Source organism: Hemibagrus wyckioides, linkage group LG13, assembly GCF_019097595.1.
Source record: "Hemibagrus wyckioides isolate EC202008001 linkage group LG13, SWU_Hwy_1.0, whole genome shotgun sequence".
Taxonomy (NCBI): Eukaryota; Metazoa; Chordata; class Actinopteri; order Siluriformes; family Bagridae; genus Hemibagrus; species Hemibagrus wyckioides.
The window spans coordinates 22,399,925-22,416,129 of NC_080722.1; the positions used below are offsets into that span (position 1 = coordinate 22,399,925).

The 16,205-nt window shown below is 39.5% G+C and overlaps 2 protein-coding genes across 4 annotated transcripts in view; one reads left to right on the forward strand and one right to left on the reverse strand.

The window, feature by feature from the left end:
• Positions 1-1,689: 1,689 nt before the first annotated feature.
• On the forward strand, positions 1,690-12,434 carry zdhhc16b (zinc finger DHHC-type palmitoyltransferase 16b). 3 transcript variants are annotated; one of them, XM_058407233.1, is made up of 11 exons: positions 1,690-1,850; positions 5,730-5,867; positions 6,088-6,335; positions 7,534-7,728; positions 7,870-7,958; positions 8,142-8,170; positions 8,272-8,405; positions 9,555-9,640; positions 9,734-9,857; positions 11,568-11,638; positions 11,745-12,434. In XM_058407233.1, exons 3-11 carry the CDS (start codon positions 6,096-6,098, stop codon positions 11,848-11,850), a joined length of 1,074 nt encoding a protein of 357 aa, XP_058263216.1. In that variant the 5' UTR covers positions 1,690-1,850; positions 5,730-5,867; positions 6,088-6,095; the 3' UTR covers positions 11,851-12,434. The 3 variants fall into 3 exon arrangements, with proteins under 3 accessions (XP_058263216.1, XP_058263218.1, XP_058263217.1); XM_058407234.1 differs by lacking the exon at positions 1,690-1,850 and adding an exon at positions 1,882-2,423; XM_058407235.1 differs by lacking the exon at positions 8,142-8,170 and having other exon boundaries at positions 8,360-8,405.
• A 131-nt stretch (positions 12,435-12,565) lies between these two features.
• mms19 (MMS19 homolog, cytosolic iron-sulfur assembly component) overlaps positions 12,566-16,205 on the reverse strand; it is a 20,002-nt gene continuing 16,362 nt past the window's right edge. Inside the window, exons 25-31 of the mRNA XM_058405981.1 lie at positions 15,920-15,976; positions 14,719-14,905; positions 14,552-14,634; positions 14,230-14,394; positions 14,066-14,125; positions 13,829-13,929; positions 12,566-13,751 (exon numbers count right to left, since the gene is read on the reverse strand). Coding sequence (XP_058261964.1) covers positions 13,721-13,751; positions 13,829-13,929; positions 14,066-14,125; positions 14,230-14,394; positions 14,552-14,634; positions 14,719-14,905; positions 15,920-15,976 — 684 coding nt within the window. The 3' untranslated portion in view covers positions 12,566-13,720. The remainder of the gene's footprint in view (positions 13,752-13,828; positions 13,930-14,065; positions 14,126-14,229; positions 14,395-14,551; positions 14,635-14,718; positions 14,906-15,919; positions 15,977-16,205) is intronic.

The following is a 16,205-nucleotide window of genomic DNA, read 5'->3' on the forward strand; positions in this document are numbered from 1 at the left end:
TTTTGTTACTGTGTTTAGTACGTTATGGCTCCATATAATAGTATTTAAAAAACAACAACAACAAAAAAACAAACAAAAAAAAAAAACAAGCACCATTATCTGCTCCTTCTCTAGAATATGAGATGCAGACAGCCAGTATTGTCACATATATACAAGTGCAGTGCCGTAAAACCCACCCATTCACATGTTCCAGCTATTAAACCTTTGGATCAGAGCCTTAACCACTGAGCCGCCTCTTCCTCATACTCTCCATGTTTCATCTACAGTTTTAATGCTGAACTAGATTGAAATGAAAAATACAAGACAATAGAATGTATAAGCTCCTTACTTCCAGGTTTGTGCTCATTCAGGTTCAATTACTGAAGTGAGGTCAGGTAACTGCTGTCAAGTGAGAAGGTCAGGGGTGCAGTCCAGTTTTTCCAGTTCATCCAAAAGGTGTTCAGTGGGGTTGAGGTCAAGGGTCTCACATTCTTCCAATTCTTTGGCATTTCTTTATAGACCTTGGTTTGTGCACAGGGACATTGTCATGCTAGAACAGGATTCGGCCCTTTATTAGCTACACCATACAAAGGCATTCTAGACGATTGTGTACTTCCAATCTTATGACAATAGTTTGGGGAGGTAATGGTCAGATATCTACAAGTGTTTGGCCATGTAAGAGCTTTTCCCACTTGAAATCGTTAACCCTGGTTCATTGTAAACCCCGGGTAAAAGGAATCCTGATGTTTCACACTGGGTTAACCCTGGGTTAATGTTCTTATTTGCATATTTGTGCCATCAGCAACTCTGATTAAATAAATGAAAATTGCATGTTTCATTTAAATAACGGCTCGTCTTGTGCTTTTGTCTTAGTAAGAAAAAAAGTTCAGGAGCGTGCATTTTTATCTTTCACAGAATCATAATATTTTATGGCCTTTTAAAGTTTGTCGTGTTGTTGACCAGGTGTGTATCCAACTGCTAATTTTTTAGCATCATGCCCTCGCTATGGTGTGAGGCCGTTTTTTCCTCAGTGTTGCACGTGATTATCAGGCACACAGTGTTCAGTTTCTGCTAAACATCTAGCCGTGACTTCTAACACCACATCGTTTCACACTGTACATGTTTGGCAAACATGGTGCTTATAAATTACAGGTGTGTAATGTATCTCTACTCTATATAGTATAGTAGCACTCTTTCACCTCCCTGGGGTTTTATAAAAAAGGATGAATAAGGATGAATTGAAGGCATTTGGAAAAGATAATCAGTTAAGTAAGCCTGGAGTCATTGTTTTTTTAATTTGTAATATTTATTATATTTTAACAGGTAATTAGCACAGACTGTCCACTGTCTCTACACTGTAGTCCAATTGCTGGTGATCTTCTTTTTCTTCTCTCGGCTTTTCCCTTCAGGGGTCTCCACAGCAAATCATCTCCCTCCACCTATCCCTATCTTCTGCATCCTCAACACTTGCACCCACTAGCTTCATATCCTCATTTATTCCATCCATATACCTCCTCTTTGGCCTTCCTCTTTGCCTCCTGCCTGGCAGCTCCATGTCCAACATTCTCCTACCAATATACTCACTCTCCCTCCTCTGGACATGTCCAAACCATCTTAATCTGTCCTCCCTAACTTTGTCCCCCAAACGTCCAACATGAGCTGTCCCTCTGATGTACTCGTTAGTCCAGTTGGTGGCGATAATGAGTCCAAATGCTGATACACCAACGTCTAGGAAACACTACAGAGGAAAAACAAGACTTTTTTTTCATCTATCAGTATTCTTCAGTATTAAATAAATTGTATTAAAATGATATAAATATATCAGCGCTGTGAACCGGACCGGTCCTGTCATTTCACCAAAGCAGCAACTGGTGAGTAGATGATCTTAAATTATTAACACAATCTGCTGCTCTTCAGTGTTTCTGCTACAACATCCACAATACATCATGATGTAGAGCAGCCAGAAGCGCTGACTTTATTGTCCAGATCAGATAAGGTCCAGTAAAGACCGATCAGATCTGTTTATTCACTGCCTTTCCCTTTCTCCGTGTTACTTACAACACTAACTAGTCTCCATACTTACAGTAAAGCTAGCGGATTTTTGCTGAAGTGTCTCCTACCAGTTTGCCCAGTTTGCCCAGTTTGACCGGTTCTCGTCTCTCACAGTTGAACAATAATTAAACTCGGTGTTAAAACACACAGAAACAATGAGTGTGACAGCATAGCTATGGGTACTCAGTATAGCCACTGTTGTAAAAAACCTAGTCTGTGGTTTTATATACACTATATAGTGAGGTTTGTGGACATCTGACCATCACACTTTGTGTTTTTGAACATCCCATACTGGATTTTGTCCTGCTTTGCTGTTATTATGACCCCTGCTCTTATGGAAAGGCTTTTCACTAGATTTTGGAGTGTGGTTGTGCAGTAAAATGCAGAGTAAGGTGAGTACCCTGTTTTAAACCCGAGTCACTCGAGCATTGCTTTCTAGAACTAATACAGTAGTATTACAATAATACACACAAATATAATAACCCCAAAATACTATAAATAACAAAATTTAACCTGAAACTATACATGAATTTCTCTCGTATAATCATCCTCAGTCTCTCCAGGCTTTGGCACCTCTCTTTCTGAGGTCTAGACATGATTATAGGGCAAGATTAAAGATTATAGAGCCAGATTAAGATTATAGAGGAATATTAAACTCTACACAATAACACAAGCGCTTAAATTTAAACTCCTGCAAAATTTAGCTGATTTTAGTCGGTCAGTGTTGCTAAGTCTTTTCAGGAGAAAGTATCTAATGTCTTCTCAAAACGTAGAAGTCGCCCAATGACATGACAGGCTAATCGATTCGTCATGATTGATTTGCTCTTAAGAAAAGCTGCTTAGCAAAAGACCATGGAATAGAGAAGAAAATAAGGATGAAAGATGAAAATAAGGAGAAAAAGAAAGAGATATATACACAGTTTATAAAAGTGTATATATTTCTTTCTTTTTCTCTTATATTTTATTTCCATATGTTATATTTCTTTCTTTTTCTCTTATAATTTTATTTTCATTAGAGCAACTGTAACATGTCAAAGGAATTTCCCCCTGGGTTTAATAAAGTTCTTTGAATCTTTAATCTTGAATGTTTCATATTCACTGAAGCAAGTTGTCGTATTTGGTTAAAACCACCACAGGTTAACCATGTAAATATTTGAGTCTTGTCAGATTGTAAGGGCATCTCGTGTGCACAGTGATCATCAGGTCATGCCACGGATTAAGATCTGGACTCTGACTGGATCAAAACCTATATATACAAGATGCAGAATAGGACACTCAAACGCTACACACCAATTTTTACTATCAAGAGAAAATCCACCACATTGTCCATCATGTAAAACCCTTCTGTCCATCAAACATATTCTATTCGAATGTAATACATTTACCCCTGGAAGGAAATAGTTTTATTCTGTTGACACTTTTGAAAAAGTTTTTAAAGAAGTAAACCCAATTTCAGTTTTAAAGTTCTTAAAAAAAGTTAATCTTAAACATCTTATATTGTTTTAATATTGAATAACAAAAACTGACTCTCGCCATGAATATAGCCATAGAAGCTGGCATGTTGTGAAGAAAGAAAGAAGGAAAGAATGAATGAATGAATGAATGAATCCAAACCTCGCTGTGGTTTTGGTGAAGCTGTTTGTTTATTGCGGCGTGGTTTGGGTCGTCATCATACTGAAATGTAAAATTTCTCTTCAGCAGAATGTCCTGGGCTGAAATTTGGAGCTATTCTTCATTCCCTGCTCCCTGATTAAAGTTCCAGAAAAGCAGTCCAGAAGCGTGATGCTGCCACCACCATGCTTCTTTTGTTGATGTTTTTTTGTTTCCCCCAACATAACTTTTGATAATATGGCAAAAAAGTTCTACTTTGGTCTCATCATCAGACCATAGCATGTTATTCCACATGGCTTTAGGAGAGGAATGTCCAGTCTTATCCACAATGTGTAGGTGCAGGTTTTCAGTTCAATCGGGAAGGAGCTACACCTGATTCCACCTGATCTTGGCTTTCAGTAGACTCAGGTGTGGCTTCTGCTTGGTGGAATAAAAACCTGCACCCACACCGGCGTATTGCGGATAAGATTGGACATTCCTGCCTTTAGAAGATGAAATTAATAATGTTTGGAATATTTAGCCAGACTCGGATGTGCACACTTCCGATTTGGTTAAAAAGTCTTCTGTCCTGTTCTTATCACTTAGCAGGAGTTGACTCAGTTCTTTACATGTTGTTCTTGGACTTTTGACCAGTTTTCTTCTGCTCTTCTTACCAATTTTAGCAGAATATTTTGTTTTTAGTCATGTCACTGTTTTTCTTCATTTGTAGATTATTACATTTACTGTGTTCCAAGGTATATCCAATGCCTTGGACATATTTTGGATCGCATACCTACTTCATAAACCTACATAAGCCTTTTCCATTTTGATGTCAGGAAAATCCTATAGGAACAGTTTTAATTGATCACAGATGTGATCTAAATATTATTTAACGTGAGGTTGTATGCGATTGGTTGATGCAGAAAACTGACATAAGCTGTGTTTTAGAAAACTTGTGGTTTGTGGTGGTTTGTCACTAGATTTAATAAAGATAAATAAATAAAAAAAAACTTATTTTAACCCGGGTGTGTATACTTTTTTTTTTTTCTTTTTTCTTTTAAATAGATCTACTCTGTGTATAAAAGACAGTAATTTGGACTATAGCATGTGCAGAACATCAGACTACAGTTCACCTTCACCTTTCACCTCAGTAGTTTATGCAGTGTTTGACAGTTTAGTGTTAGTTATCAGGCTTGTAAAAGTTACTGACAGGCTCGCAGATGTGTGATACGAATTCATATCCTGTCAGCTCATGTCCTGGGCATGTCTTTGTGTGACCTGTCACTCATCACACTGGAACAGTGAAAAAGGAGTTTACTATTTACACTGGATCTAGTGAAAGTGGAGACGGATATCAGGTGCTGTGTTACAATCGGTCAGTCATAATCGTGGCAGTCGAACCAAGGGCAGGTTTGGGTTTCCCGTGTCCTTCAAGTGCAAAAACAGATGACGTGTCAAGCTAAAACCGGAGCGATATATCAAACTACGTATAAATAGCTGATCTTGTTTCTTTTCCCTCTTCTGATTTCCTTATTTTTCTGACAAGGATCTGCATTGTCATTCGATGAATATAAGATTTGCCACTTGTCTGAGCAAAAAGCTAGATTCCTGCATGAAGTATGCAGATGCAGGCCGTAAAAATGGCTGCACTTAATCTAATGGCTTTCTCAAGTTTGCTTAAGGCAGCGGCGACTTCTCCGTGACTTCTCCGTCTCCGTTCACCTTCTCCTGTTCCCAAATTAGCAAGGCTCCACGGTGTGTTGTGGTGACTTTTGAAATCCCCTTAACAATTCATGAGCTGCACCTTGCAAGACCCAAGTAGGGTCCATTCTTTAGAACTGATACTGATATCAGATAACTTGAGGACATTTTCCCTTGAGGAAATTAATTCAGTGCTGAGTTACAGTGGTCTTGTATCTCGTGGCGTTCGTAATGGAAAGTGTATAGGTACGAAATTACTAAAATATTTAAGGCTTGTTTTTTTCTTTTGTTTTTTTCTCCACCTATTAGATCACCTTGCCCTAGTTTTCGAGCAGTGTTTGTTTTTTTTGCCGAGATTAGAAGGAGCTCAGCTTTAATGAAAGTGATGCTTTTGCTTCTTTGAGCAGGATCAGGACGTCCTCGCTGGTGCTGGAAGGCTGCTGCAGGATCTGAACGCTGAAGATGGAAGATGTTTTCTTGCTTGCGTTTAGATGATCTGATGACTTTTTTAATTTAGACACCTTAAAAAAGGAAATAAAAGCCAGGTACGTCAGACTAATTATAGTTTCATTTCTTAATGAATTGACAGATCTCACATTGATTTACAATTTATCCATTAATGTTTGTCCATTTTTTGTTACATGAAGCTCAGTTTACATTGTTATATTATATAAACTTCCCTCTTGTTACCACTTAAAGACGCCAGTGTGATGGAGCGATGGTCTATTGTGTGTGTGTGTGTGTGTGTGTGCTTGTGTGTTGCAGGAAGAGAGATGCACAGCTGGAGGTGTTATTTCTCAAGGCTCATGCGTCTCTCGGTGCGCTGGGTCCGTCTGTGTCCTCGGCAGAGACCAGGCAGGCGACCTGGACCGCTCCGGCAGTTATGGAGCTACGGAAAAATCATCTTCAACTCCCTTTACTTTAACGTCCTCACCAACTGGGACACGGTGCTCGACTCCATCTTCGAACCGGTTTACTGGTTGGTGGACAACCTGACCCGCTGGTTTGGGGTGGTGAGTGGACCGACATGATTTTCTGGATTAGAAAATAAACACATACTCCATAATTTGCATGTATTGCAGTATTTTTTAAATATGGTCTTTTGTGCTTTTGTTAGTTGTCAGTGGACAAACTTTGTATAGCAAGTAAAAGGGTTTTGCCGCTGTATATAAATAAATATAAATAAGCCCAGAATATCATCTTAACTTTGACTGCAGTTGTGATTAGAAGTGTGCTTTAGTGACAGCTTCAGGAATAAGAAATTACTATTCTAACTGTTGTTATTGTGATTTATATTTTGATCAGTTGGGTTATACTCTTGCCGAAATAAATGTGTGCTCTGATCAAAAGGAGGCCGATGAAACGTATTTTTTACACTCTCGTAACATATCCCGTGAAGTTAGGATGGGATACCCCATCAGCACCGATGCAGCTCGAATCAGGTTTCTTCACCGGTGCTTAAAGCACTGATGCCTGTACACTGGAGGTGAGGTGACCACAGGAGTGTAGACATGTTTATAGAGCTAATCACTTCTTCAAAATAGTTTTCTATAGTATGAACGCTTGTATAAGAAATGACAGAAAGCACAGAGACCAGAAATGGCTTTGATTACGTTCATCGGTCCAGATACAGTCTTAGACACAGTATTTGGTGTGATATAGCCTTTACATCTAACTGTGTATCAGCAGTCTCAGATACATTATAGGTTCATTATAGATTATAGAGTATCTTCTGAAGATTTAGCCTGTCACACAGCTCATTTTGTGTGTCTCTTTTTTTTGCCTGACTTTTGCACAGTGCTGTATAACACTCACCATTTCTGCAGTGTTCTTCATGCAGCTCTGCCCTTTACATCAGTTTGCAGTTCAGATACGTAGCTCACACCTAGGATAATGCTCGCAATGTACAGTAAAATTATGTTGAGTTTTAACTGCAGTTAAGCCAAACGTCACAAAAAACGTTTTTTTATACTGCAGCCTCAGTTAACTTTTTGAACTGACCTGAGATCAGCTCAGCAGGTCACTTAGATTTTCTTGAACCAGTTGTTTTGACCCATGAGTGTAACTGCTCAAAGAAAAATCCACACCGAGGAGCAATTAAAAACGCTGCTTGAAATGCTGCATAAGTGATTATGAAAGATTACAAAATTAAAAAGAAAATGATTAAAGCTCCCGGTATCTAATGCTTTCTTCTCCTTTTTTGTTATGAAGGTCTTCGTGTGTATGGTGATTGCTCTCACCACGTCTGTAGTACTGATCGTCTACCTCTGCGTCCTGCCGCTGATCGTCCGCACTTACCCGGCTCACTGGATCCTCTGGCACCTGTGCTACGGTCACTGGAATCTTGTGAATATTGTGTTTCACTACTACAAGGCTATCACCACATCGCCTGGACGTTCTCCGCAGGTACTTCATCCTCTGCCTCTTAACCTAATTACAGCGCTACATTATTACTCAATAACACACCAAATCAGTGCGCTGTATCCACTCCCGAGTTTGATGGGCCTGAGAGAAGCGTAACGTTGTATGATCCGCTTTAAATTTCAGGAAAAGACCGACATTCCAACAGTGACGATTTGTAAGAAGTGTATCGTTCCCAAACCGGCCAGGACGCACCACTGCAGCATCTGCAACACGTAGGGCTTTGGCTTTGAAGCATAATGAATGATCTTCAAATAATTGATGATATGTAACGGAAATACACGACTCCTTTGGCTGTAGTGATAATTGGTGTTAATTTTCTCCTTATTACAGTAATGGTACTCGATGTATCAGCTGTTCAGTACTGAGAATTAACAACAAGCTGTTTTTTCTCACAGGTGTGTTTTAAAAATGGACCATCACTGTCGTATCCTTTTGTCTTTTGCTTTTCTCTTAACCAAGCTGTATACAAGCTAAAGCCCTGTTTGCCATTTGGTTGGTTTTATCCTTGACCTGTGTGTCGTCCAGCCTGGTTAAATAACTGCGTCGGTCATTTCAACCACCGCTACTTCTTTTTCTTTTGTCTTTATATGACCATGGGCTGTATCTACTGCAGCATCAGCGCCAAAGACATGTTCTTAGAAGCTTACTACGCCATCGAGGTAGGCAAACTGGATCTTTTTCAGAGATTTAAGATTTGTGTTCTCTGCTCTAACAAACCGGACTTCATTGTGTGTTCTTCTCTTAACTAATTATCTACACAAAATACAGTGAGGTTATTTAAATCTACTTCAAGAAAATGACATCTGAAATCGGCTTCTGAGACGAGTACAAAGAAGAGTCATGTCGAAAAGATCTCATTTAGGAGTTTAACGCCAACACAAAGTCGGAATTACGAGTTTCTGAGTCGGTGGCATGTCTATAAGAAAACGTTGTGGAATCAACAAATTTCCCATCAACGAAAGACTCTGCATCCGATGATTCCACAATGTTTTCTTTCCGACACATCCCCAACTCGAATCGAGTATTACCCCACTCGTAATTCCCACTTGGTGTTCATGTGCGTTCAACTCGTAAATAGCATTTTTCCCCCCTGGAATCCTCTTTTTTTTGTGCAGTACTAGGCTGGGTAAGGATATGACTGTTAAATAATAATAATAATAATAATAATAATAATAATAATGTGGAATGTTCTAGACGCCCCAATCACAAAGTAACTGTTAAACTGAAATAGGTACGTTTTTCAACCTGGGCAGTTGAGTTGATCATTGAAGGCGGTCATTAAAAAAGGGCACATGCTGGTTTGGAATTTTGAAGGTGTGCATGCAGGAAGAGATCCAGTGACTTCAGTATGCCTTTAGACAGGATGGACACAGAGGCTTCATGACCTCTCTTGTCTTCAGTTAGTTATGTTTCTAAGCATTCAGGCTGAGAGGATTAAAATGAGTTTAATGTTGAAAGAAGACTTGTCTATCATCATCCACCTTAATAAGTAAAACCCTAGATAAGATTGAACGATGTGTCTAATTACATCCTAAAATGGACCAGATGTGTTGATTAGATGCTCATGCACCAGTTGTCACAACATTGGCTCTGGAGGTGATCCGATCAGCTGAAGGAATCGTTCTTATTATCAGCTGTAATTATTTAGATCTCTGAATTTAGAGTCATCTTCAACTTTAACTCTATTATATTCTGCTCATACTGAACCTGTTGTATGATGCTGTATAAAGTGATTTAGATTCCTTCGTGTGAACACACATGGAGCACACACTCTATCTCATGTTTTATTTTTTATGTTACTTCATAAGAGCTACTATCAGACTCCTCCACCCAATTTCACTTCAGAGGAGAAGATTTTCCATAAGAGCCTTCTGTACCTGTGGGTGCTCACCAGGTAAGACGTGACCAATGCATCTGTTACTTCCGTTTTAAAATGTTTTATTTATTTATTTTTTCAAATCCCATATTGTTCCTTTTATGATTTTAGCTCCGTGGCAGTGGCTCTGGGAAGCCTGACCATCTGGCATGCTGTACTCATCACCAGAGGAGAGACGAGTGTAGAGAGACACATTAACCGCAAAGAGAGAAAACGCCTGAAGCAGATAGGCAAGGTGGGCTTTCTGATTTCTGTTCATTTACAGCTAATTTGTCTGGATTTATGTCAGCGCACCATCTGCAGCAGGATGAACTTTCTACACGAGCGATCAAATATTACTGCAAATTTTACAGCTTCAGGCAAACACTCACCATGAACCGAAGACTCTTCATTAGTCAGGGCTGATTACATTATAATATTAAAATCATTGTTGACTAGATGCTTGTGCACCAGTTATACTGGTGAACAGAACTGGCACTAAACGTCATTTGATCTGTCGATAGGCAAGGTTTTAATTAGCTGCTGTAATTATTTATTTATCATCTAAATCATTCATACGGATGAATTTGGGTGTGTGTCCGACTTGAACTCCAGTATATTCAGTCTACATGCAGAAACATCAGTGCCTGTGGTTACAGAATCAGTTGCTATGGTTACATACCTAGCTTGGTCTGTAGAATTAAGGAATAACCTTCAGCATGTGGAAACTAATCAACGATGCAGATGTGAAGTTTTTCTCCCTCTTATATCACAGAAACTGGGCAACACTAACAGTTGTTTTATTATTAAAGAATAAACGATCACACATTTTATCCGTTTAGAATTGTCCTGAATGTCTGTGAAACATCATTAAATATGTTATAGCAACTTTAAACAGTTGTCGCCTCACCAGCCTACCTTTTTTATTGTTTGTTTGTTTTTTTCCTGTTACAAATTCCATCTCTGGAGACGCTATAAAAATGTTAAACACTATAAAGTCATAACGTATTGAAAGAGTGATTAATACACACTGTTACTATTTACCGTTTACAGTTCTAGAACATGAACACCAGCTGACCAATCACAGTGATGCAGGGCCAATAAATTCATCATTCTTCATTAAGTCAATTCTTAGAAGGAAACATCACTACAAGCATACTGAAAGACAAATATTCTATTTCACTCACTTTCACTAACCAGTCCGAAGCCTGTACTGGGAATATGGGGTGAGAGACTGGGACACACTCTGAGGGCATCTTCAAAACACTATAGCTGTGTCCCAAATGATCTACTGTACACTATGCACTATTCACTATACCGTCTATGAATTGTTACTAACCAGAAGAAGCAGCTGTTGAAGTCTGTGGTACATGATGTCTTTGTCAAACGCACTTGATGTGACACTGAGAGCTTGAGAAGAAAAGAAGCCTACATATCGTCACATGTACATTACAACACAGGGAAATTCTTACTTCGCATATCCCAGCTTAAGAGGATGGGGTCAGTGTGCAGGGTCAGCCATGATGCAGCGCCCTTGTAGGGTTAAGGGCCTTGATCAGGGGCCTAACAGTGGCAGCTTGGCAGTGCAACCTGATTAACAACCCAGAGCCTTAACCACTCAAGCTGTTATAAAATAAATCACTCCATCTCAGCTAATTTACAAAACTTTTATATAAGACGTCTTGTCCACCAGTTATGTCAGCCATCTTGAAATTCTTTCTCGTCCAGCATCAGCACCAGGTAGCCCCGCCCCTCTTCACTGTGAGCATAGAGTGAATGCATGAAGTTTCCACTTGGTTTTTTTGGTGTGATAAGTGCATCAGCCTGGTACTTGAAGCACACTTCTTAGAATCATCAGTGTGAACACACTGCATTATTCACACTGTTTAGGGCATAAGTATGTGATTCGGGATGTGTTTTCTTTCTTTAAGACTTAAGAGTTACCCAGATCTCTCTTCCTGTGCAGGTTTTCAGGAATCCATATCATCATGGAAGAATAAATAACTGGAAAATGCTGTTTGGTGTGGAGAGAACAAGGTAGGAAATGTATTCATGCGCATCTCATTTTAGCTTTAATGAAAAAACCGAACGAGTTTATGAGCGGCTGAGTTTAATGTTTTTTTAAAATGATTCTTTTCACCAGTCATTGGATAACGCGGGTGCTGTTACCCTCCAGTCATCCTCCTCACGGTGACGGACTGACATGGGGCTGTCCTCCATACAGACAAGACACCATGGACACCATATAAAGGATCCGTTTCAAACCAGCAGATTTCTCAGTGCAATCATCTGCGCTTCTGTTAACTGTATGACTTTTTGAGTCTTAACTGTAAGTGACTGATTGATTGTATGTGCCAAAGATTTGCTGCAAAATGATCTTTACTGGATGTGTGGGAGTATTTTGTGCGATTTGTGAGAAACACATCATCCTTCTGAAGTATTTTAGTGGGTGAAGGATTCGAGTTCTGTACATTTCATTGAAAAATTGTATCGAGAGGTCCATTTCTGTGTGATTTGCTCATTTTCTGGAGGTATTTTTTATAGTGTGCATTTAAGTATTGGGAAAGTTTTCATTTTAATGAACTCAGTAGAGTTCAGTAGAGCTCAGTTTTCATTAAACAATTCTATCTTCAATTTGATTTAATTTTTGTTTTTTTAAATTCTTCATGGTTAAAACATTTTGGATGCTATTGAATGATGAGGATCAGCTGCTGACGAGACTGAAAAACATTTCATTAATGAACATCAAAATGATCATGAATGTAAAAAAAAGTATACATATATCGGAGCTGTGCTCCAGACAGCTAAGCAGTTTTGTAAAAAAATATATAAAACATTTTTAATAATAAATCATGTTTCAAGTAAACGTCGCCTCTTCTCTTATGTCTGAGACGAAGCCACGTGGATTCCAGCACCTAATGAACAATTTATTTCATTTTGAAAAAACAAAAACACATTCACCAGTATAATAATGGGGTTTAATTCCATTTTACACATTTACAAAAATTTATTGACATTAAATATCGTCCGCTATATATATCCTTGGCAATCTTGTGAGGCTTCGGCGTTAGTCTTTCCAGTGAAATGAAACGAACAACAAATTGAGACTACGGCTCTGAGAACGGAAATCAAACTTATGAGAAAAGGTTAAAATATTTTTTAACATGTAACCCTATGGAAAAGACAAAGAATGCAATACTTGCAAGTTTCCAGAAAATGTCTTCTTTTTTTTTTTTTTTGTTTGTTTGTTTGTTTGTTTGTTTGTTTTTAAAGCAGTCAGTCAGGCAAAGTGAAAGTAAGCGAGACATATTTTTTGATGCTTATTAACTTCATCTTCAGTAAGAACGTTATCCTGGTCAGGATCATGATGGACATGGAGCGTATCCTGGGAACACTGTGCATGAAGTGGGAAGGAAGCACCCTGTAATTGGAAGTCAGTCCAGCATGATGTATTGTACATATGTAAATTCACCCTGAGGGGCAATTTAGCAAAGCTAATCATCTACCACCAGTAGGTCAATCTCTACACAGGCAGTAACCTGAGATCAGGATCCAACCAAGACCTTATTGTCCCTCATCACCTGCGTTAACTAGTCTTATTAAATCTAATCTAGATACCAAACTGAGTTAGCGGTTACTAGGTAGGACTGGTAGTTGTGTGGTGGTGGTGGTGATGTGGGAGGGTTTTTTTTTTTTCAGCATTCCTAGTGTGACAGCACAACATTTATTTTATATTGTAAATAATTTGCTGCAGTTCTTGATTTCCTCTCATATGTAGAATCTCACAGAATGGCATTTTTGATGGCTCAGTTGTCCAATTTAAGCAGGGCAATTTTGTTCATACAAAAAGAAACTGTAGTGAAAAAGTAAAAAAACATTCCATAGGCCATGTTCATCTCAGACCAGGGAGAAAACATGGCAGGAGTGAGCTCCACCTCCACCTCAGTGCGTTATATTAATACATTCCTTCCTCTTTGAGTATTCTTGATGCCTAGACAGGAAGCTACCTTCACTCCCGTTGCGTGGAATTAATTAGAGCGATGTGGGGCGACCAAATGAGTAGGATTGTATGGAAGAAACGGCGGGTGAACTTTTGTGACTGGCTTTTTGCTCTGGACTTCACCTTCCTCCTGGATTCCCTAACAAAAACCTGCAACACACAAGATGCTTGGTTCACGTGCTGCAAAAGAAACAGAGCTAGGATGTATTACTCTCACACAGACGCACCATTCACTCCGCGCTGCCACTGCCTCCTTCCTCACCAGTCTCTTCTTATCATCTAGAGGCTTAGCAAGACAGCGCAGGACCCTGGCACGGAAAGGCAACACCTGCAGCGGCACAATGAAAAAAGATCAGAGCAGATTGTTTACATGCACAAAGGTTGGCACTTAACGCTTTATGGGTCGATCTGTTCATTGCGCAGTGTGCACGTGATTTACTGATCACCATGAAACAGGCTCTTACCATGTGACTAGGCAGGTGGGTGAGGGCGTGGATGCAGCGCAGGGCAGAAATCCTCACTTTCTGTTCAGGAGAAAGGGTTTGATTAGCATTATTTCCAGACCACCATGAAGACAAGTCAGTCAGTCAAAGGCTGATATGCTGAAATGGAAGGATGAATGGTGTACCATGGCAGGGCTGGTGGTTAGAGCGAGCAGGCGGGTGAAAAGAGCCTCCAGCTGTGCGGTGAGAGCAGGTGGAGGTTCCAGGAGCAATGGCTGAAGGCAGGAGAGAGTGGAGAGTTGCACCGCCTCATCGGGACAGGACAGTGCTTCTAGAAGTAGGGGCAGCAACTAAGCAGCAACAACAATACAAGCAAAATGTCAGCCGTGGAAATTTTCTAACAACAGAAAGTCCAGTTGTAATAGTAGCTGTCGTAGTTGTTATGTTACGAGCATCAGGACTGGGTTTATGAGCAACGTGATTGAACAGATTGACTGATCTACTCACAGCAGGAAGCTCTGTGAGTTGCACTTGTCTGGGCAGATTATTCACGATGTGTGACAAGGCCTTCAGAAACACAGACCGCTTCTCTGGAAAAAAAACAACACACAGACAGAAATATTATTAAAGAGAATATTAAAATAGACCAGTGCCCATTGTTCACCATTATATACCTTGTTCTGCGCTGTTGAAGCCTTGGACAAGTTTAGCAGAGTTCTCGTTAAAGAATCGCTGGCGGTACATAATGCGCACGTTAGCATGGCAGCTGCGGTTCAGCACATCTGGAGAATTGCTCATGAGTAGCGAGAAACTGTCCGCTGCCTGAGAACCTAACTGATCATCACTCAGAAGGCAGAAGAGCTGAAAGAGAAATTTATGAAAAACACAAACATTTAACAAAACAAGTTACACTTTACTGTTCAGAACGTTAAATGAGTAGTGGAGGTGCATACTGCACCTTTAATCACCATAATCTGGTGTTTCAAAACTTGGCTAAAAGCTACGAAGGAAATTTTTAAACTGAAACAAAAAGCTTCTATCAGTTGCAGTGCCTGGACCCCTAATTACTTGGGATTTAAGGAGGACACATTGTGATGCAAATCTGATGTGTATTGTGTAAAAGTTTCTTCTATTAATTATGCATGTAATGCAGTTGCACTATCTGGACACCGGAGGTCCCAATCAGCACATGATGGAGAGCTTCAGTTTTATCCAGAAAGTGCTGGTGTGGGCCACTTGATAGCTGGTTGAAGTGAAAAAGTGCAGCCACACCAGCACTGAATAGACAACAGTGAAGACCCCTGGCACAGAGCTCAACACACCCAGACAGCATGCTGGTCACATGACCGCGTCATCATGGAGACCCTGCAAGATCTTGTCCTCCGGAATAAAGTGGCCAACATGCACTACATGACCATGTTATAGCAGTTAAAAAGAGCTGCAGAAATCACATTTTAGCCAACTTTGGAGCTCTGTTTCTGATACTGAGCTCATTCTGTTTCAGTCGATCAAGACCACAGGTTGGAAATTTTGTTTATTTAATTAAAAAGAATATTTATTTATTTATTACATCTAGTCAACCTGTAGTACATTTTGTTTACAATATTAAAACAGTCTGAAGCAATCTGTCAATTATAAACTACAAACTTTATTTTCGATTCAGTCAGGCATTTTCTTCATTCAAATTTTGTTCAAAATATTCGGAGAATCGAGTCTAATGGAAAATTGTCTAGACAGTATTGTGCACCCCTACTAACGACCAAAAAAAGTCTGATCAATTTATTACACATACTGAGGGACAATGTCAAACCAAAAAGTTATAGAGAAAAAAAAAGGATGCGATTCGAGAAGAACAGAAGAAGAAAAAGGATCTACCTTGTCAATTAAGTTGACAGATAGAGGATGGTAACGCAGAAGCAAAGCCTTGACCACCTAGGAAAAAAGGAAGAAATTAAATAGTGTTAATTCACATTCACTAAGGATGCGTGTCTAGTGGCTAACTCTAACCCCTAAAACCCCGCTCTAATAGATCCCTAACTCTTACTGCCTAACCCTAAACCCCTAACCCTAATTCCTCACCCTAACACCAACCCTAACACTAAAATCCCTCATCCTAAACCCTCTATCTGCCCTCATTTAACCCTGACCACCTAACCCTAAA